Source organism: Drosophila arizonae, chromosome X (assembly GCF_054131065.1).
Source record: "Drosophila arizonae isolate 15081-1271.41 chromosome X, UAZ_ARI_1.0, whole genome shotgun sequence".
In the NCBI taxonomy this organism is placed as follows: domain Eukaryota; kingdom Metazoa; phylum Arthropoda; class Insecta; order Diptera; family Drosophilidae; genus Drosophila; species Drosophila arizonae.
In genome coordinates, this window is record NC_142927.1 from 27,097,267 (window position 1) to 27,118,894 (window position 21,628).

At 44.2% G+C, this 21,628-nt stretch overlaps 2 protein-coding genes and 1 non-coding gene across 18 annotated transcripts in view; 2 read left to right on the forward strand and 1 right to left on the reverse strand.

Annotated features, from left to right (window-relative positions):
• Positions 1-12,304, forward strand: part of raskol (Ras GTPase-activating protein raskol) — a 58,519-nt gene extending 46,215 nt beyond the window's left edge. For 12 of the 16 annotated variants that reach the window (XM_018015571.2, XM_089473829.1, XM_018015570.2 and 9 more), the window contains 5 exons: positions 6,262-6,382; positions 6,447-6,574; positions 7,317-10,934; positions 11,104-11,437; positions 11,487-12,304. In XM_018015571.2, the coding sequence (XP_017871060.1) occupies positions 6,262-6,382; positions 6,447-6,574; positions 7,317-10,934; positions 11,104-11,437; positions 11,487-11,718 (4,433 nt within the window). In that variant the 3' untranslated portion in view covers positions 11,719-12,304. The remainder of the gene's footprint in view (positions 1-6,261; positions 6,383-6,446; positions 6,575-7,316; positions 10,935-11,103; positions 11,438-11,486) is intronic. The other 4 variants (XM_018015572.2, XM_018015573.2, XM_018015575.2 and 1 more) reach the window with 1 other exon arrangement.
• A 370-nt stretch (positions 12,305-12,674) lies between these two features.
• LOC149268086 (uncharacterized) lies at positions 12,675-15,192 on the forward strand. The gene has a single exon (XM_089474213.1). It carries the CDS (start codon positions 13,237-13,239, stop codon positions 13,600-13,602), a length of 366 nt encoding a protein of 121 aa, XP_089330339.1. The 5' UTR covers positions 12,675-13,236; the 3' UTR covers positions 13,603-15,192.
• Positions 15,193-17,444: 2,252 nt separating this feature from the next.
• Positions 17,445-17,516, reverse strand: TRNAG-UCC (transfer RNA glycine (anticodon UCC)). Its single transcript has one exon. It is a non-coding gene; the product is annotated as a tRNA-Gly (tRNA).
• Between the last annotated feature and the right edge of the window lie 4,112 nt (positions 17,517-21,628).

Genomic DNA, 21,628 nt, shown 5'->3' on the forward strand with positions numbered 1-21,628 from the left:
CCCCTCCCCCCCACGACACTTACTCTTTTTTAAGCCTTCCTGTTCTTTGGCGTTGCCTTGCTACTATTAATTTTTTTTATTTATTTACACCATGCGAGTGTTTTCTCTCAATTCGAGTTGTTGTTGTTGTTGTTGTTGCTTTTGTATTCAATGTTCGATCGTGCGTCGTTTCTTTTGAGAATGTGTGTATGTGTGTGTAGTAGTAGTAGTAGTAGTAATGGCAGTAGTCCAATTGTTTGGCTCAATTGTTGCCCATTTTGATGGCGTTGGCCCTGAGAGGGCACCGAAGCGTCGCACAATGGGCGTCAACAGCCTGACAGCACTAAAAAATATATGAATATAATACAATTTATAAACCCTTTTTTATTTTTTATTGTGGTACAAGTTACAATTGTTCTTCCCCTATAAACATACACATATGTACATATGTACATATAATCGACATAATCGCTTTACTATGAACAAATTTCATATCTATTATGTTGATTATGTTCATTTACCTTAAAATTGTTATACAATCGTGTGAATTTATATGTTTGTGTGTGGAAGGAAGTATGTACTATATGCATACATATATGCTTGTACCAAAAATAGAAAAATATTTCGCTCACGTAGCAAAAGTTTTCTACTTTTAGAATATGCTTAAAACAGTTTGATCAAGAATATTGATAACTCTACATACATACATATGTACGTACATTGACCATGATAAATGATCGATAAATAAATACGGTGATTCGCTGCTTGCAATTGATATTTGTTGATTTTTAAGTTGTTAAATTTTTATAAAGTGGTTTAAATATAATTTATAAAAATGAATGAGCTAATATTTATTTAATAACATACACGTAAGATCAAAACTAGAATGTGTTAGTTTTGGGAATAGATGGGAATGTTAGTAAACAACTTAGCATCTGCATTTGCATTTTATTTTTATCTCTTTTAATTTATATTTGATGAATATAGAATGGTTCTAATAAGTTACGGACCACTGTACATATATAGACTCGAAATTTTATTTTAGACTGTCATATCATTCTATATACGAATGAAATTAGCATGGCAAATTAATCAAATATTTGCAAATTGAAAGCCAGAAATATTCGAGTATTGCTTCGATTATGCTAATGTTCTGTACATACACACACACACACACACACACGCACGCGTGGCATACTAACAACAAGCTGCAACATGTACTTATTTATGTATGTATTTAGTTCATTCAACACACAAATACTCTATTGTTCCGTCTTTCGTTTAACGTTCCCTGCTTAATAATTTTTTTCTCCCAGTTTTTGGCTACAATTTCAATTTCATTGCGCGTCGCCGCTGTTTGTGTTGTTTCTTTTGTGCTTAGTTTTTTTGCTGCTTTTTATTATGATTCACATATACGCACACTGACACCCGCACCGAAAACCAGTTTAGGTGCTGAACTAGCCAGCAGTTGGAACATTGAGTGAGCTGAGAGCGCAGCAGAATGAAAAGAGAGTGCTGCTACACACACACAGAGAGGGAGAGAGCAGTAGGAAACCAGTAAGAGAGCGGGCGAACAGTAAACGGCAAACAAACGGGCCGCTTTATTTAAAAACTCTAAATTGTTGTTGGCATTTTTTGTGCATGTTTAGCAGTTGCTGTTGGGTGAGAGAGCAGAGAGGCAGCCAGAGTGCGAGAGTGCAAGAGTGCAAGGAGCAGATCGAGTGACTGACGCAGAGTGCAAGAGTGTGAGCGTGGGAGAGTGAGAGGGAGATGGAGGGACGTGCACAGCAGTCAAGCGTTGTTGCATTTTATTTGAAATTTGATAAGACGAGAAAACGGTTTTGTAACTACGACTCAGCTGAGCGATTCTCGATAAAGTCACACACACACAAATGCACGGAAAACTGTGATAGAACGACAACACATAATCAAACATTTGCTGGAAATGTGTTTTGAAATGCAAACTCACACAGAGAGAGAGAGAGAGAGAGAGGGACTTAATACACATGTGCATATTGAAGAGTGTCATGCATGTGTGCTCGCGCGTGCGTGTGTGCATGTATGTATGCACTTTTCATATTTATTGATTGGCCCCCGACTGTTTTCCAGCCTGCTTATCGGCCTGGATCGCAAGCGCAAACGCATCTGCTGCCGACGCGTACAGCCGGTGTGGACATTTTTCGGATCTTCGCTAGGCCACGCTCTCGGTCTCGCTCCCATTATCTCTCTCACTGTCCCACTCTAGTCCCTACTTCTGTTTTGTGTATCTTTTCTACGCTTTCGACCATTTATCAGCTCAAGCTGACGGATCGTGTGAGATCCGAGAAAATACATTTGTTTAACGCGCCGTTAATTGAGTTGACCTTATCGGCGAGGCAAAACCAATCTCTATCTATTCATATATATATGTACATACATATATATTCGTCGACGTTTTCGTTTTCCAACCCATTTTCCATGCGTTGGCATCAAAGTTAGCTTGTATTGCTGTTGCTGCTTGTTACTTTGATAGCTTTCACTGCCCCCTAACCCCCCATTGGTCACTGGCCTTACACGATTTGAAATCCGTTTTGGAACGCATACCAAAATGTCGACGAAAGATGAAATCACCAAAAGCAGTCGAAATTCGTAATACGAAATTCGAAATGCGAAACACAAAATGCTCGTATGCTCAGATCAGAGATCTCATGTGGAGGTCGCTGCCTCCTCAAAACTTGGCTCATCTTCAGCTGTTGACCAAAATTGTCTTGCAGTTAGTCTCGACGCTGTAATAGGCCCTGGCCCTGGCCCTTGCCATATGCGGCAGTGATAGCGATCTCTAAAATAGAATTGGCAAATACTAAACAGGCGACAAAACTTACAAAACCGATTTCCCAAGCGAACGCTTTGATATGTTATCGTTATCAGTTCCCAATGTTTAGGAAACAGCAAATATTTCCTATAAACACATATATATGAAAAACAATTTTTTGTTTACAATATATTACAATTGAAGGCCTTAGTCTATAGATATTTCATGTTGGGTTGATATCACACTCTCAAGATCTTCAATATTTATTGGAAATGTGTTTATTGAACCCATTTCATTTCAGCAGCATATCAGATCCGTCATATAGCCATGATAAATAGCTCTCCCTGCTGATAAGACAGTCCGAAAGACTTCTCAAACTACATAAACGAACTGCCGTAAATTCCAATTGAAATATGTGGAAATGTCAAGTGTGCTGAGATACGATCTATAAATATACAAACATTAACTCATAGACGCTAATGTTATAAAAAATTAAGTAAAATGACAGATAAAATATTGTAAAAGAGCTACAGATTGGAGAAACACAAAAAACGTGCGACTGCTAACATGAAAAGTCGTGAAAATGTTAATTTAAAAATGTACAAAAATTGAAAGCACGTAAATTTCATAGATTATGAGCACCGGAAGATTGAAGAAGTTTTTGAAATGTTTATATGAGCTTAAAGAAGGAAAAATATTAAGAGTGGGGTTTATATTAGTTGAAAGAAAATAAGTGCTAGACTTGCTATATGTATCCCAAAGTCTTGCTCCCCATAGTGTGTTTGTTTAGATATGAATTTTTTGACTTGAATTTATTATTAATTCTTTCTATACCGAAAGACTTTCCTTGGCTCTGTCACATGACATCATTTTGCACTTCGTATTCATCTTGGCCATATATTTGCTGATAATAATAATGATAACCAGAGACGACTTCCTCGGTAATTATGGCTCACTGTTGTGCTCCCAACTGATCTATTACAATCATAATCATAGCTGTGCTCCATCCACTTCAGCTATTCATTAAGTGGCTCTGCCTCATTCCAATCATTCTGTCTCTCTCTCTCTCTCTCTCTCTCCCTCTATATATATATATATATATATATATATATATATATCTCCCGCTTGTAAACATAACCATTTGTGCGCTTTTGTTGGGTGCGCCGACGTCGCTTTACATGGGCATTGGCCATTGGGTCGTGTTTTTGTTCAGTGGGCGTGAGCATGTGGGCGTTGGGTGCGTTATTCAAATCATAATCATAATCTGCACCATTTTTGTAACTGGGGCTATATCTTCTTGCTTTGTGCTTCCTCTTCTTTGTGCGGCCGTTTCTGGGCAGCGCCTATTCGGGGCCGGCCAAGAGTGGAGAATGTTTCAACGGGTTCGGATCTTGTATAGAAATTCTCTTCTAAATAAATGAAGACGAGAACAACAACAACAACAACAACAACAACAACAACAACAACAACAGCCGACTAAATATGACACAATTTCAAAGCTGTAAAAGTGATACCCTAGAGCAGTTACAGAGCGGCTAGTTAGGATATGAGATTCGAGATTCTTTTGAAGATATGATAAAGATATATGATATATTATGATAAGATGATATATAAAGAGGCGTTAGAGCTAGATAAGTGTCACTCGATTGATAACTCAGTGACGAATAGAGGCTATATGTCTTGGCATTTTATGTATTTTGTATATGTCAAAATAGTCAGCAATAGATCATAGAGTTAGTTGGCTTAAAACTCAGAGACAAGAGGTATATGAACTCTATAGATGGTTCTTTTTCAGCTAGATACTTAGATAGATCGTTGAGACATAAACTAAACGGCTTAATGATACAGGGTATGTGGTAGTCGGGCTGTAATGCCAGCTGTGGTTGCTTAGGGGTTCTTTTCATTTGATGACAAATCGCAGTGTTTGCATCTCTGGGCAACTGGAAATGAATCAACGTTGCGGAAGAGTTGCCCCCAAAAGGCGAAGCTCATCAAATATGAATAAATCACAGATGATGAAGGAGCTACGAGAAAGAGAGTGAGGTGGAGAGAGAGAAAGAGAGTGTGAGAGAGAGAGGTAGAGGCGCTGTAGAGCGGGGTCAGAGCACAAAAATTATTATGTTTGTTTTGGCTTGATGAGTCACAAACAAAAACAAAAACAAAACAAAACAGAAATGGAAATGAACAAAAAAATGATTTTAAGAATGAGAAAAGAAAAAGGGCCCAAAGCGTGGCGAGCTGGGTGGGCTGACAAGGTCGTTTCCATGTGTTCACGACTCTAGAGGTTCTTTTGTGAGGGCGGATACGCAGAGCAGCAGCAGCAGAAGAAGAAGAAGAAGAGCAAGAAGAAGCTGGACCAGAACGAGACGAATAAGAAGCAAAATAATAATAAGCAAAAGAAGATCAACGGAAACCAGTTTTGCAGCAGCCTCGTTTACCTTTTTGTTTGGTGTTTTTTTTTATTTTTTATTTCGGGGCAGTTTGATGAATCATGAATCATTGGGCATTCAGTACCTGCAGCCTCTTGCTGTGGGCGTGGCAGCAGCAGCGTCCGACCGGGGCAGGTGATGTGCAGCAGCTGCCACTTGGGCCACCTTTTCCTCAGCCTTGCGTGTCTGACTGTCTGTGTGTGTGTGGAGTGTGTGGCATCCAAGCTAAACCGGTTGCACGTTGTGCGGGTTCGTTCTACACTCCGTTGTCTGCCTCTCCTTTGTCTCTGCTCAATTGAAAGAAAGAAATATAGCAACAACAACAAAAAAGACAAAAAATGATAAAAATAAAACCACAAACGAAATTCCTGCAGACAATGCCATGGATTAGGATAAATATCCCAAATACCCGTAATACCCCTAATGCCCGACTAACGGATCTTTTTCGAAAACTTCAAACTGCAAAAACGAAACAACAATAGGAACGTCATCTCGACATACGCCAGCAAAAAGATATGCACGACTCAAGAGACTGGTTTACGAACAAGTTTTGTATCTTTATATAATATTTGAAATACCAATGATTTAATCGGGAATTATTAGAACCTAAACACACAGAAAACCTTATAAATTATTAAACAATGCACAACAGAAATACAATAGCTGAATTCAAGTTGCATTAAATTGTAATATATTCATTGAAGTGCCAATTTCTGTATATCATTTAACTATCGATAACCTTTGATCGATAAATGACTGGGGATACTGGATGGAACTCTGATCAAAGTGTAATAAATCGTAATAAATCGTATCTTCAGATAAATGATACATATGTACATATATCGATATATATCGATTATCGAATATTCAAGTTTTGGTTTACTCAACTTTGTTATCAGCTTTCAGTTTCGAAATAATATCTATCGTTAACCGATATCTATCGTTTAGCTTAACTGGGCGATATCAGTTCGGGTAATCGACTTTGATTTGCATTTAATTGATTATATGTATTGAATTCCTGAAACTAATCGAAACTCTTCTATCCTCTTTATCCACTTCTAGATACTTCATATGAGAAGGCCTGTCGACGCGGCTCGGCGCCCACAACCCCCATTCTGGGCAACAAACAGCATCAGACGGAGCATAATGCCACCTCGCGCTTTACCAATTTCTTCTCGAAGAGGTAGGTGTGCTGTCGTTGAGCTAATCATGAGTTACTAATGTCGCTGCTCTCTGCCCATTCACAGATCGAATCCTCTCAAGCGTACAAAGTCTGTCACCAAATTGGAGCGCACCAAGCGCGGATCGGGTGGTCTGCGTGGCTCGCGCTCCCACGAGAGCCTGCTCTCGAGTCATGCCGTCATGTCCACCATTGGTAAGTGGTCCATCAGCATTAGCTATTTGGCGTGAGCTGCATTCTGAGTCGCGATTAATGAGAGCTCTTAATTTTGATTTCATAAAGTCACACTTGTCGCTCGATAATCGAGCTCGATAAATCTATCGATTAGATCTGCTTACCTAGTCGAAAAGAAACGAGATCTGCATATGAATTTATTTGTATGTTAATTGAATTTTGAGCACTTTTTGATTCGATTACTTTTACTCGCTCCGAAGATTTACTCGTTGTGTAAAAAAAGTCAGTCGACTAGCAAGCTAGCTTAATGAATTCTAGTTACTACGTTACACTCTAAACTAATTTGCGACTCAAAGAAACCTACTCGTTACTTGTAAAGTTTCTCCTCAATTTGCAAGTCAATTTCAACTCATTCGATACTTGGGAAATCGATTCTTCATTTCAGTTGCAGTTCACTCGCTACTCGTTAGCTTGTGTTATTTCAACTTGTTCGTTAATTGCCCGACTTACTCGTTACTCGTTACATTTCTTCATTCATTGCAACTACTCGTTACCCTTGGAGGTAACTCGTTAATCGAAAATCCTTTTCCCAGATATGCTTCTCATTTCTACTTGCTCATTGATTGAGTCTACTCGCTACTCTTAAGACTTACTCATATCTCATTGAATTCGCGCCACACCCACTTAGCTACTCGCCGAATATAATATTTTGTTGGCTTGTTAGACGCCCAGCTCACTCGTTACTTTGCTCCTCTCGCTACAGATTTGTCATGCAGCGGCGCTGTGGGCGTAGCGCCCGTGCATCAGTCGGTGCTGGGGCGCCGGCACTGCTTCCAGGTGCGCGGCGGTCCGCGCGGCGAGCGCTACTACTCGTGTGGGTCGCGGCAGGAGCGAGACCTGTGGATCTACTCGCTGCGCAAGTCGATCGCCCCGAATGCGGAGCACACACGCCGCATGGACAACTCGCTGAAGCTGTGGGTGTACGAGGCAAAGAATTTGCCGGCGAAGAAGAAATACTTCTGCGAGCTGCAGCTGGACAAGACGCTGTACGGCCGGACGAGCGTCAAGCTGCAGACGGATCTGCTGTTCTGGGGCGAGTACTTTGACTTCCCCGACATACCCGAGATCAACGTGATCACGGTGAATGTGTTCCGCGAGGTCGACAAGAAGAAGAAGCGCGACAAGTACCAGTTCGTGGGCTCGGTGAAGATACCCGTGCACGAGGTGACCTCGCGGCCCTACTGCGAGGACTGGTATCCCATACTGAGCGACAAGGCCGGCGACAGCCTCGGCCGCGGCGGCTTGGGCAAGGACAAGGAGCGGGAGCTGCAGCCGACGCTGCGCATCAAGTGCCGCTTCCAGAGCACCGACATCCTGCCCATCAATGTCTATGGCAATTTCCTGGCCTACCTCAAGGAGAACTACAAGCGCGTCTGCGAGACGCTCGAGCCGGTGATCGGGGTCAAGGCCAAGGAGGACATTGGGCAGGCGCTCGTCCTGCTGATGCACGCGCAGGGCCTGGCCGGCGCCTTCCTCACCGACGTCGTGGCCCTCGACCTGCTGCGCGTGGGCGACCAGCGGCTGACCTTCCGCGGCAACTCGCTGGCCACCAAGAGCATGGAGGCGTTTCTGAAGCTGACGGGCGAGCAGTACCTGCAGGACACGCTGTCGGCGCCCATCAACGAGCTCATCCAGTCCGACCGCGACTGCGAGGTGGACCCCACCAAGACGAGCGGCTCCTCGTCCGGCTCGCTGCAGCGGCAGCAGGCGGCGCTGCGCACCGCTGTGCGCAGTGCCTGGCAATGCATTTACGAGTCGCACAAGCATTTTCCGCCCCAGCTGCGCGCCTGCTTCGCGACGTTCCGGGAGCGCCTGCAGCAGCTGGGCCGCCAGGACATGGCTGACAATCTGATCTCGGCCAGCATATTCCTGCGCTTCCTCTGCCCGGCGATCCTCTCGCCGTCGCTGTTCAACATCACCAGCGAGCTGCCGTCGGCGCGCGCCACTCGCAACTTGACGCTGGTGGCCAAGACGCTGCAGACGCTGGCGAACTTCACGCGCTTCCAGGGCAAGGAGAACTTCATGGAGTTCCTCAACGACTTTCTCGAGCAGGAGGCGGGGCGCATGCAGCAGTTCTTGGAGTACATCTCGACGCGGCCCGACCACGCCACGCCCGACTCCATACTGGACTGGGCGGGCTACATCGACCAGGGCAAGCAGCTCTCCATCCTGCACAGCCTGCTCAGCGAGAGTCTGGCCAAGCTGCCGGAGGCGCGCCAGCACGAGCTCGATCCCCTGCAGCACATACTGGACGACATCAGCCGTGCCAAGGAGTTGTCCGCGGGCCATGCCCTGGCCTCCGGCTATCTGCCCACGGTCATGTCCACGCACAGCATTGCCAGTGAGAACCAGGAAAATCGCCAGCCGGATGCCACTGCTGGCTCTGGCATGGTGCCCAGCAGCTCGAGCAGCTCGCTGCAGCACCAACAACAGCAACAACAGCAGCAGCAACATCAGCAGCAGCAGCAGTTGGCCCAGCCGCAGCATGCGGTGGTCAGTAAGCCACTGCCCGCAGAGCGTGGGATCATGCGAGGCGTGCTGACGCCCAGCGCACTGGAGAAGAACATATTCCGCTACAATGATCCCACGGTGAATGTGCGTCTGCAGCAGCAGCAGCAACAGCAGCAGCAGCAGCAGCAACTGGAGCAGCAGCACTCGCATCAGCTGCTATCCAACTCGCAGAGCTGCATTGCGGGCCAAGCAGGAGGAGGAGGAGGAGGGGCAGGTGGTGGCTCCGGCTACATGAACAGTCCGGTGCTGCAGCACGCCCAGTCGCAGAGCTCGATGGCGTCCTCCTCGCTGAATGGCAGCAGCAGCAATCTGCTGCATCAGCACCAGCACCAGCAGCATCCCGCCCAGCATCTCAACCAGCACTGCCCGCCGGCTCCGCAGACGAGCGCTGCCAGCACCATGGAGCGCTTGGAGCGCATGGAGCGGCTGGGCCAGACCTATCAGTATGTGGTCAATCACAATGGCAACGCCAGCGGCAATGGAGACTACGATAGCTCCACGGGTGGCAGCTCCCGGGCGCGTACCTTGCCCCGCAACAACAACAACAATAACGGCAATGCCAACGGCAATGGCAATGGAAATGGCGGAGGCACTGGCAGTGGCAACGGCAACGGCAGCAATAGCAATCAGAGCGGCAGCTATGATGATATGCACGGCGAGTTCATCCAGATCTCTGGCCTGGACACGAGCAGCGCCTTCGTGCGCAAGTCGCCCACGCCGCTGCTGAAGGCGGGCGCCGCAGCGGCGCCGCGCGGCACGCGCGCCAATCGTCACAATCTGAACCTGTACCTGGGCATACCCGACCCGCGTGCGCCGTTCAATCCCAACTCGTATATGCCCAAGAATCTGGAGGATCTGGACGATCTGATCAAGTACGCCGAGGAGCAGGATGTGATTGTGGATCCGCAGCCCAGCGGCAGTCACGCCCATGGCCATGGCCACGCCCACAACAAGCAGCAGCTCTCGGCGAAGAGCAGCCACTGCAGCTCCGGCTACCAGAGCATCTCCACGAATCCCTCCCCCGCACAGTCCTCCAGTCCAGTCGAGAGCCAGCTGCAGCCGCAGCAGCCACAGCAACAGTCGTCGCATAAGCTGGGCGCTCCGCTGGCCTTCAAGAATCCCTCGTACCAGCTGCAGAGCACCGCGCCCACCGCCTCAACACGCGGCCCGCCCACGCCGCAGCAGCAGCAGCAGCAGCAGACGACGACGTCCTTTGGCGGCCGTGTGAAGCTGATGGGCGCTGGACTGGTGGCGGCACGGGCCGCCTTCTTGAACAGCGGCGGCACCTTGGATGCGGCCACCTTGACGCCCAGCTCCTCGGACGAGCAGCTGTCCACGGACAATCACTACAGCTATGCGGCGGCAGCGGCTGCCGGCGCCAATGTGGTCAGCAAATTGGAGGCGCAGCGCTCGCTCAGCGGCGGCAGCAGCTCCTCCAACTCCAACTCGAACTCGAACTCGAACTCGAGCAAGCCGACCCACGCCTACGGCCGTCTCAATGGGCCGCTCAAGCGCGAGGACGTCTACGACAGCGCCACTGGCTTGGCTGTGGCCTATGCCATGTCCACGCACCAGCAGCAGCAACAGCAGCAACAGTTGCAGCAGCATTACCATCACCATCCCCACCAGCAACATCAGCAGCAGCAGACGCAACATCAACAGCAACAGCAGCTGCAGCAGGATCACAAGCAATACGCCAGCAGCGGCGGCGGGGCCAGCAGCACGGCGACATCCTCTACGGCGGTCGCCCAGCGACGGCTCAGCCTCGACTCGGCGCGAACGCTCTCCGACAGCAGCACCGATACGGAGGGTGAGTTGAGAAGCAATCAGAAGGCAGGAGTAGAGCAAGAGTAGAGCACAGTTAGAGTGAGAGACAGTTTGCGCGATGCAGATTGTATAGAAGAGAGCTGATTGTAGAGTGCCTGGTAGATTTGCCATGAACATGTTTCAACAAGAATTGCGTCTGCTTGCTTTCACAGGTCACTGCGCACAGCTGCAGGAGGGGAAGCGACGTCGCCAGCTGCGCAGCAACGCCAACAGCGGGCTCAGCGGCGGCCCTGGAGTCTCGGTCTCGGTGTCGGACTCCTCGGGCTTGAGCCGGGGCTACGATCAGAACGGCCAGATTCAGCAGCTGCAGGAGACGCTGGATACGCTGCGTCACACGCTGGACCGCGACGAGGCGGAGCTGCGCGACTCCAACGATGAGCTGTTCGCCCTGCAGCGGCCAGGCGGAGGAGGGGGCGGCAGCGGAGGCAACGGCGTCAGCAACCTGAGCCTGCAGTCGGAGTCCACCATGCGCAGCATCATCGACAGGTGAGTGTGATTAGCAGCTCGCTCGCACCAGCCGGCCAACTAATATTAGGCAAACTCTTTGCAGGCTCATCACCATGGAGGAGGAGCTGCGGCGCGAGCAGCTGAAGATGTCGCTCGCCCTGTCGCACAAGCAGCGCGTCATCGAGGAGCAGGGGCAGCAGATCGCGGCTCTCGATGCCGCCAACAGTCGGCTGCTGAGTGCGCTGACAGCGCTGCGTCAGCGCTACGAGACGCAGCAGCAGCAGCAACAACAGCAACAGCAACAGCAGCAGCAGCAGTAAGCACCAAAGAACCAGAAGCCACAGTGAACGAACGGTTGGAGCAGAGGAGCAGGCGGAAGCAGGAGCGACAGCAGCGGCAAGTGGGTGGTGGTTGCATGTAGAGTAGCTACAGTCCCAACACACACACACACACACACATGGACATACATACACAAGTTGGGCCGCCGTTGTCGTCGTGTTTTTTTATTGTCATAAGATATATATTTGTTTACGAAATTTTTTTTTGAGCCAATTTTTTTTTTTATTATTGCTATGCTACATAAATTATGCTACATGTTTAAAATATATATTATACACATAAACACACATGTATGTGTGAATGCATATATATAAAAAGATATATATGTATATACATAAAGATATATATATACATAAATAATATATAAATATTTTCTCAAGCTATGTTTAAACCAACTGATGTAAAGGAAAACGAAACTGTTGCTGCAGCGGCGGCAACAGCAGAAGATTGTAAAACTAATATTATAATGATATGAGCAAAGAGTATGAAAGAAGGCAGAAAAAAGGACGCAGAGAAATGCAGAACAAGTTAAGTTAATGAATAAAAATATAACCAAAGTTAGACAAATTTTGATTGCGTATTTATTTTTATACATGGATTAGAGCAGATCGATGCAGCTAAAGAGTTGTTGGAGCAAAATCTCATGATGTATTGTTGGCGCCATCTATTGTAAGTAGGTCATAGCTGCACCTAATACGCGGAACACACGATTGAGTGATAGTAGGTTACGCAAAACGAACAGCTGAACTGTGTCTTTTAACAGTGGGCACAGCCTACATAAACTAAGAGCTAAGAGAGTATGTAGAGCGCCATCTATCATGCAAAGAACATAACCAGCTACTGCCTTCAATTAACGCCCGCTCAAAAGTATGCAATGCCAATGAATGTAGCCAACGGCAACATCTTAGTGTACGCAACTTTGGTGAATTTCTGGCGCCATCTGTTGTAAGCCAGTCTCTGTTGCGTAGCTATAAATTGATTTATTGGTGGCGTCATCTACAGCTCCTGTTTAAAGTAACCCACACCATGAGCCATAGATGCCGGCACGTGCATCACTTTTATGATCGTGGTCAGAGAAACAAAGGATTAGTCGTTTATGTGTTGAGAGCGAATTACGCAACGATAAAAACTGTCACCAAAACTAGGTGACCCGAGCCACAGCGTGTGGCCAGAGCAGACCGGACAGCGAACAGGTAACAGTTAAACAAGCCATAAAATCTCGCCGCCGATTCAATGAGCTGAAATTCCAAGGGATTTCCAGCGTTGTGGGCCATTCATAAAATGTGGCTCAGTGCGACGGCGTCATTGCGCACATGTGTTGTCAATTACCTGGCCGGATGCACAGGTAGCCGCCGTGCAGCCAGGTAGTGCAGCAGCCTGGGATTTTCCACCCAATTTTTGAATGAACGGCCTAACGGCCTGGCACCATTGACATATAAAACCAGCCGGGAGCTGGCCTTACACATTTAGAAGCCAAGGCAACGTCAGACAGTCAAGCCATGTCGTGCTCGTCCTCGTCCACGCTCTCAAACGCAACCATCGTCTGTATCATGGCGCTGCTCGGGCAGCTCGTGCTGGTCGCCTCCACGGATCCTTTACCACTGGCGCAGCAACTGCGCATCTGGCAGTGCAGGCAGCGCTGCTACCATCAGACGGACGTATCGCCCTCGCTGTGCCACGCCCGGCCGGATTGCTACATGTGCCACGACTACTGCCGCGTCCTGGTCGTCGCAGAGTGGAGCCTGGCCAGATCCATGTGCGCGGATCGCATCTTCTGCAGTCGCGGCTGCCGCACCGCCTGCCAGTTCCATCGACTGCACACGGCTACGGCGGCGCCCTTTGCCAATGCGCTCCACAAGGCGTGAGCGCCAAACGATCGCCCGTCCGCCTGGGGAGGGGGTGGCGGCAGTGGGAGCAGCACACTTGTAAATATCGATCTAGTTGTTGGTGCTTAGAGATTAGGCTCTAGTTCTAAGTTAATAAAAATAAAATTAAAATGTAAAAACTACATATTGTTGACTCTCTCTGTCTCTCTTACACTCTCTCTCCCTCTCTCTTCCTTTCTCTGGATGCGAGCACACAAATTGCCACAGCAGCTGTTGCCGCCGACTCGCTTTATTAATCAGCAACGATGACGCTTCGGGCTCAACCCTGCCGCAAAAATAATTTTAAAAAATGCGCAAAAAATAAAGACATTAAATTTTGAAAAGAAAAAAAAAAAAACATAAAAAATGTTCTGCTCGCGCATAGAAAAGCATGCAACAGGTGGCACGCAGCAGCAGCAGCAGAAGCAGCGATCAGAGCTTGGGCCGGATATTGGCTTTGCCTTTAACTTATTTTGTGTTCGCCTGTCTGTTCTGCTTCTTCTTGTATTTGGGCCAACATATGGCGCTCTCTTGGTCAAGCTCGATGCCAGCGCTGCGATAAGGCCAACAGTTCTCATCTAACGGTTCACCCACACACACATACGCACGCATATTCAGCTGACAAATATTTGAATCTCCACGCATATTGTTTGCCTCAACACCTAATTACATAATTGCAGCTCCACGCGCCCCCTTGAGCCACTCACTTGGAGCCGTCCCGCTGGCAGCTGTCACATAAACCAGCAGCGCCTCAGCCTCAGCAGCAGCGGCGAGCGCATAAAAACCAGCGCAATGATCGTAAAAAAATCGATTTGAAGTCTATAAAAATCATATCATACAAATTTTTATACGCCAAGCACATTTAAAAAACAACGGGAAATTTGGAACTGGAGAAGGGAGACGTAGACGGGAGATGCTGCGCGTTAACTCTATTGACAAGCCAACAATAGAAATGAAAACAAGCTACGACTTATATATAGTGTGTACAATATGCATAATATAATAGTATAAATAATAGTTAAAATGTCTACGACCCAAGCAAAGGCAATAGCAACAGCAACAGCAACAGCTCAATGCTCTGTCAATTTCTAGGGACTGGGTGAAGAAACCTTATTCGTAATGAAGATCTAGAGAGTGAATGAAGATATTATACGATAGATAGGCGATAGAAAAAGAGAGGAGTAAGAGCTGGATAGATCAAAATCAATCATGAAAAAGCAAAAAATCAATGTATATACTCATATATATACATATAATCAGTCGAGTCTCGATAAAAATACAAATTTCGATATTTCTCGATAATTTGAATTTCTATGTAAATGAAATGTAAATGTAAATGAAAAAAAAAAAAAAAGACTCACTCCCTTTTCCCATTTTTGAGTTATTGGGACTCGACTGAATATTTTGTTGTTATACAACGTAGAGGGAAAAGGTATTAATAAAAAATATAAAATTCTTATTTAGATAGAGAAGTTGAAAGCAATTATATAAACACATGAATTCTTATTATATACAGAAATAGAATAGGAAATCTCGTATTTATATGTTATTTAAATACAGCAAAAGGAGAGAATAAAATTTTTGATATAGAAATTGAAGGAAAAAAAAAAAAAAATATTATAATATATTTTCATTTGGATACAAATAAATTTGAGTGAAAATATAATTCTATTTAGATATTCAATTTGATACAAAAAAGTATTCAATTGAAATATATTTCTATTCCAATGTAGAACTTAGAGTAAGCAATTAAAATTGAGGAATTCGGAAGAGAATTGAATATAACAATAATATCTAGATAACGGAACTGTTGCTGAAATAATTATAAAAAAAATATATTTATATTAAAATAACTTATCTAATTAGCTAAAATTTAAAATTAACGATTATTTAAGGAAAGTTAATGGAATTTTCTATACATTTATATTTATGGAAAATTTAATTTAATTTAATTCTAATGGAAATTACAATTTTAGGTATTTGGTTCTGTGCTACGTCCGCCGTGCTCTCTACATCTCTCTGTCCGTCCGTCCGTTCGCGTGCCCCTGCAATAGCACAATATATATATATATATATATATATATATATTTATATATATATATATATATATATATATACATATATGTATATCTAAATATGTCTTATATAGATAAAGATTTATTCCGTATTATTCCAGAAATGATTAAATTTGACATGTGACAAGATAACTGAGAAAGTCTGGCGACTTCGAGAGCTGCTGGAGTTCGTGTTCGAGCCCGAGTTGAAGTTGAAAGCAAATTAAAAGCCACGACAAATGGTCCTAAGAAAATAAATGACAAATAAATTTTCCATTGAGCAACAGGTGCTTAAAGGGGCTCTACGTCTAAATGTCTAAACGTCTCTCGGTTTGTCTCTCGACTTGTCCGTCCGTTCGTCCGTCTGACTGGAGAATTGAAAAGTTTTCCGATGATGCAATAAATTTACAGATAAAATTTTTATTTACGATTAAGCTGGCAAAGCTATGCACAGAGGGCCAAGGGAGTGGGACGAGGCCCATAGAGCCACGCTGTCTAGGCCGGATTCTGGGTTACCTTTCGAGCTGGGCATGGCACTTGGGGGGCGTAAGCATTATTGAAATAGTTGCCATCGCGCATCACGACGACTCAAGAGCCGAGCTGAGCCAGCGAAATAAGCAGAAACACACATAATATATACATATACATGTATATTTATATATATGTATATTAATTAATTATAAAGCGGGCACAAAGTTTGAGTGAGTGGAGTGGAAAGGCAGGGGAGAGCAGCAGAGGATCAGACAGCTGGACAGCCGTCCGGTCATAACGTGCACGAAGGTGAGAAATCAATTTTCAGTATCTCGCTTTGTGCTTAATACTTTTTCCAGTGAAATGCGCCGCGCCGAGGATGAGGATGAGGATGAGGTTGAGGTTGGGGCTGAGGAGCTGCGCAGCGCCTGGGGCCATGCAGCAGAGGCAGCGACTGAGTGAGGCACAGGCCATGCTCCGTTGTCGTCAAGCCTCAACAGCGAGGCCACAAATGAGGTTCAATGGAGAATGGCTATGAACTGGACCTGGCTCTGGCTCTGGCTGTGGCTCTGGCTGTGGCTCGGGTTCTGGCTCTGGGTCTGACTCTGGGTCTGGGTCGGGGCAGCCCTGGCACGTAAATTAGGATAACAACGTGAAACATAATTATTACTTTGGACAGATATGGCAACCTCAACTGCGCCTGCGCCGAGTCCTGCGCCGCGACTCTGCACCCATGACTAGCTGATCGAATTCCTATACCCTGCCTAGATAACCAAATTCCAGTTCGTCTAAGCTGCAAAGCGAACATTTCCAGTCTACTTCAAACCCCGAATAATTGTTTGAGAATTATTATTTTGATTAAAAAGGAATTCTTGCATTTTCTTAAACGATGTGAACTATTAAAAAAATATCAATTGAGCACAATTAAAAGAAAAATATTTCCTAATTAATAATAAGTCTTAAAAATATATACATTATCTATAAATACTGAAAAAAAAAAAATATATAAAAAAATGAATTAAATAATAATATGTAAATAATATAATAATATATAATATAACGAAATATATATATGTATATTTTATATATAAATATTTAATTTTATATTATAGGATTTTTAAATTATACTATTATTATATTTTTTTTTATTATACTACTATTTTATTAAATAAAGTTGAATATTAAATAAAATTGAAAAAATAGTATATTGCATTAATAGGTATTTATTTATATACATACATATTTTATTTATTATTTGTACCAATAAAGTTTAGTTTGAAAATATAGAAATATCAAAAGAAACAAAAAATCGAGTTGTGCGTCGGCCGGGAATCGAACCCGGATCAACTGCTTGGAAGGCAACTATGCTGACCATTACACCACCGACGCCACTTGATTAGACGGTGTGTACTACTCAAATTAAATCACAGACGCTTAGCAAAGCTCTAATAATGCTTCAATGCAAATATTAAAATTTTAAAATAGTTTTACATTTATTTTTACTTTTTAAATAACAGCATTTTTAGCATCATTTGAGTTTTTTTTTTTACATTTCATGTTATATTAATATATATAAATTTACATATGTATAACATATACATTTCCAAGTTAGTCTTCTTCTTCCAGCCAAGACAGTTTATAACATTATTCTTTATACAAAATTTATTTAAATTATTATGACTATTAAAACTGCAATAAAAACTTGTTTACATTTAATTATTATTTGTTTTTTTTTTTTTTGCCTGATGATTTCTATTCTTGTCAGCAAATGATATGAAACAGACAAAAATTAATGTACATTTATAATTGAAATGCTTTACAATCGTTGTCCATTGACTACAGCTGCTGGTATAGGGTATCAGCAAGTCGTGCTCTTCCCTATTGTCGACTGCTCAGTTGTTTATTTTGGTTTTGTGGCCCAAATAAATGTATTAAAGTTGGTTAACGCCTTCATTTTTGTGCAGAGACGCAGCTCGGCTCAAGCCTCAAAGTAGGTGTAATAAAAAACATGAATTGTTGTTGTTTTAAGCTGCAGCAGCAGCGGCAACAACAACGGCAACAACAACAACAGGTTGCAGCAGCATCCAAGCAGCAGCCAAAAATCATTCAGCGCATTTTACGAGCCAAAGAAGCGCTGGACTCCAATCGGATTGGCTTGGGCATTGGGAGTGGGACTCAGCTGGAGGATTCCGTGTGAACAGCAAATTGGCAGGCGAAATGTGTGAATAGAAGTGTGAATAACTGGCTGACTGAATGGTCAATTGAATACGTCGAAATGAGTGCTAAAGCAGCAGTAAGTGAATAAAACAAATGCACGCAAGTGCAGCTAAATGAATGCTTGCCTAGCATTCAGTGTATTCAATGGGTGCATCTATTGTCGGTGAGTGTTATTATTCGCAAAATGACTTCAGTTCATTTATCTAATTTATCTTGTATCGTTCTATCTCTGTCTCTCTTTATAAATGTGATTATATTCAAATATTACCATTCATATTGTATTCACTGATAGAGAGTTATTGAAGGTTGTTTATATTAGCGCATACTCTTTGGAATATTCACAGGCACTCAATAGCCTATTTAGGCGTATATTCATGATACATTCATTTACGAGTAGAATGAGTATGTTCAATGTTTTTTTTTAGTGTATATATTTCTGATTTATACTACACTCATACACTCATGATGTTATAGATCTAGATTCGAAACTCTTTTTACCTTCTGTTGATTTATTATGTGGTATTTTTACATAGATTATCATACACTCCTGAGTACATGCACTAAAGTTCTTGAATATATTTGTGATCGAATTTATGTATCTCCAACTCAATCCGAAAGCCTTAGCATCTTTAGTCTGCATATATATAAACCAACTTTATATTTTCACAAAAACTATTATAAAACAATTTCATACAATATTATCAAAATATTTAAATGCTTTTTCATATTTGCATCACTATATTTAAAACTGCACGTGTAGAAAAGTATTCGATAATATATTCATGAGTACATCTACATTCAATTACTTGTTATCAAACTATTTTTAAATACAAGCATATTCATATATATATTTGGGAGTATTCATAATCTATCATATCTGGTAAGCAATTAGTTCATTTATCCATGAGAGTCTATTCATATTCAAATTCACATTTTATGCTGTATTTAATGGCTCTATTGATGAGCATTCCAACTGTAAGTTGGCTAATAAGCCGCACACTGAAAATAGATTTAATTGGGCCTCGAATCAATTAAAAAAGAAGAGGATAATAATAAATGAATTAACAAAAAAAAATATAAACAGAGCCGAAAAGGTGTAAATTGGCATTTGATCCTTGGGCTCATCAGGTAATTAACGCACAGCGGTGCAGCTCGAGCTGGATGGAGGATGGAGGAGCAGGAGTAGGGGCAGGGGCAGGGGCAGGAGCAGAGGCCATGGGGGCATGCCCACCCGCTGTTGCTGCCTGGTCGAAGGAAATGCCACAAAATTGAAAATGCAAAACGAAATTGGCAACTGGCAGCGGCAAACGGAGCGGAGCGGAGCGGAAACGTTGGCCGTGCGTAATGAAGACGTTAAGCTGAGGCTGAGACTGGGGCTGGGGCTGGGGCTGGGGCTAAGGCTGGGGATGGGACTGCGACTGCGCCTGGGACTTGGACTTGAAGTAAGACTGAGACTCGGATTGCGAGTCTGAAATTGGGACTCGCGACTTGGGATCTGCCTCTGTGGCTGGCAGGCATGCGTCGCAGTTGCAGTCGCTGTCGCTGCCGCTGCCGCTGCTGCTGTCGACGTCGCTGGCTGCGTAACTCTTTTGCGGCGGCTCGTTTTGGTTCCGCTTGCATGTTAACTGAAAATTCGTATGAAGGCGAGAAATTAATGAATCATTCACACCTGCATGACGGATTGTCGGCATTACTCGCCGCAGCGCGCTGGCTCCATTTTGTACGACTGCGAACGAGGCAAACGAACTGGACGGGGGCGCGGCGCTCCTGACGCTTCTGCCAAAGGAGTTGCCTTCTAATTTATTTGCCTGATGTGTGTATTACATTTGTGGGCCCCGGCCCCGGCCCCGACCCCGACCCCTGGCAGCCAGCAGTCGGCAGTCGGCAGTCGGCAGTCAGCAGTCGACTGTTGCCTGTTGGCTGTTGGCAGTCGCAACGGTGTCCCGATTCCGGACGCGTTGCATTTCGTAAATTGCCTCACGGCTATGCAGGTCGCAGTTCTCGAGACGATGATGTTGCTGTTGCTGCTGCTGCGGCTGCGGCTGCCTGATGATGCGTTCAGCTGAAAGTATCTCTCAGATACAGTTGCTGCTCTCCAGATACAATGGCCGAAATTCGTTTGTGCGGCAGCGAAAATCCAATTCATTGTTGCTTGCCACGCACGTGTTGTGGGTTGCCAGCCCCTAACACCTGAGCACTTGACGACCTGGGACCTGGGACCTGGGACCTGGCAACACCCTTAACTCGATCTCATTAATTATTAATGACAGCCACTTGTTCTGTCAGCGATGGCAGTCACTCACGATCGGTGCTATCGATAATCGATAGGTTTTATATGTCATTCGACTACAATCAACCAATTTTAAATAGACCTATACCGATTCATTGTTGGTATTCATTGAGTAAACTATCGATAAACGAGTAATTATATACTTTAAGTATATGTACCTACACATATATGATTATAGAACTACCATTTAAACTACCTGTGTTCCACTTCAGGCAAATACTTGAATAATCGATAGGGCAAAATATAAGTCAATCGATCGAATTGGCAAGCTATTGCATCAGTAATATCGATAACATTGATAACTTCCTTTCATATAAAATTTAAGCCATGCCATTTTCAGTTGTTTTATATTTATAGTATATTTGCTTTAGCTTTAACCAATAATCGTTATCGACCGACTAGCTTTCGTTTGCTATAATAATCATCATTGTTATCGATATATCGGCTATAGCTCATTTTATACATTATATAAATGCATATTATGTATATATATATATATATATATATATATATTTCTATTTTAATTACTATAAAGCGTAATATGTACATTGTCGATAGTTATCGAATTCAGTTTTCGATAGTTGCTCGATTACACCCATGGTGTTGGAGCTGTCCCAGCTTCGGGCTGATCTTGCGGTCCAGGTCCATTGCGTGCTGCGTGTGAACTTGATGGATGCACTGCCTCCGCCTGCTGCTCGCTGAGCTCGCACCACTGCACCACACGCAGCCGCCGGGCACTTTGCTGGAAATTAAAATGCATACTCAAATTCATATTCGCATTCGCATTCGCTTGGCCGTTCCTGTCCCCATTCCCATTCCCATTTCGTTCCATTCCGTAACCCTCTTGAAGCAAAAGTCAAAAGTCAGAGAGAAATGCAATTTGGGAATTAAAAAAGAAATTCAATATACTGTAGCCAAGTGAATGCTTTCTACGTCAATACACCACATGGATACCCTGCAAATTGAATATTTAAGGCTAACCCACCGACGAGTA

Coding starts and splice junctions, on each gene's coding strand:
- LOC149268086 (XM_089474213.1), top strand. CDS start 13,237: ATGTCGTGCTCGTCCTCGTCCACGCTCTCAAACGCAACCATCGTCTGT.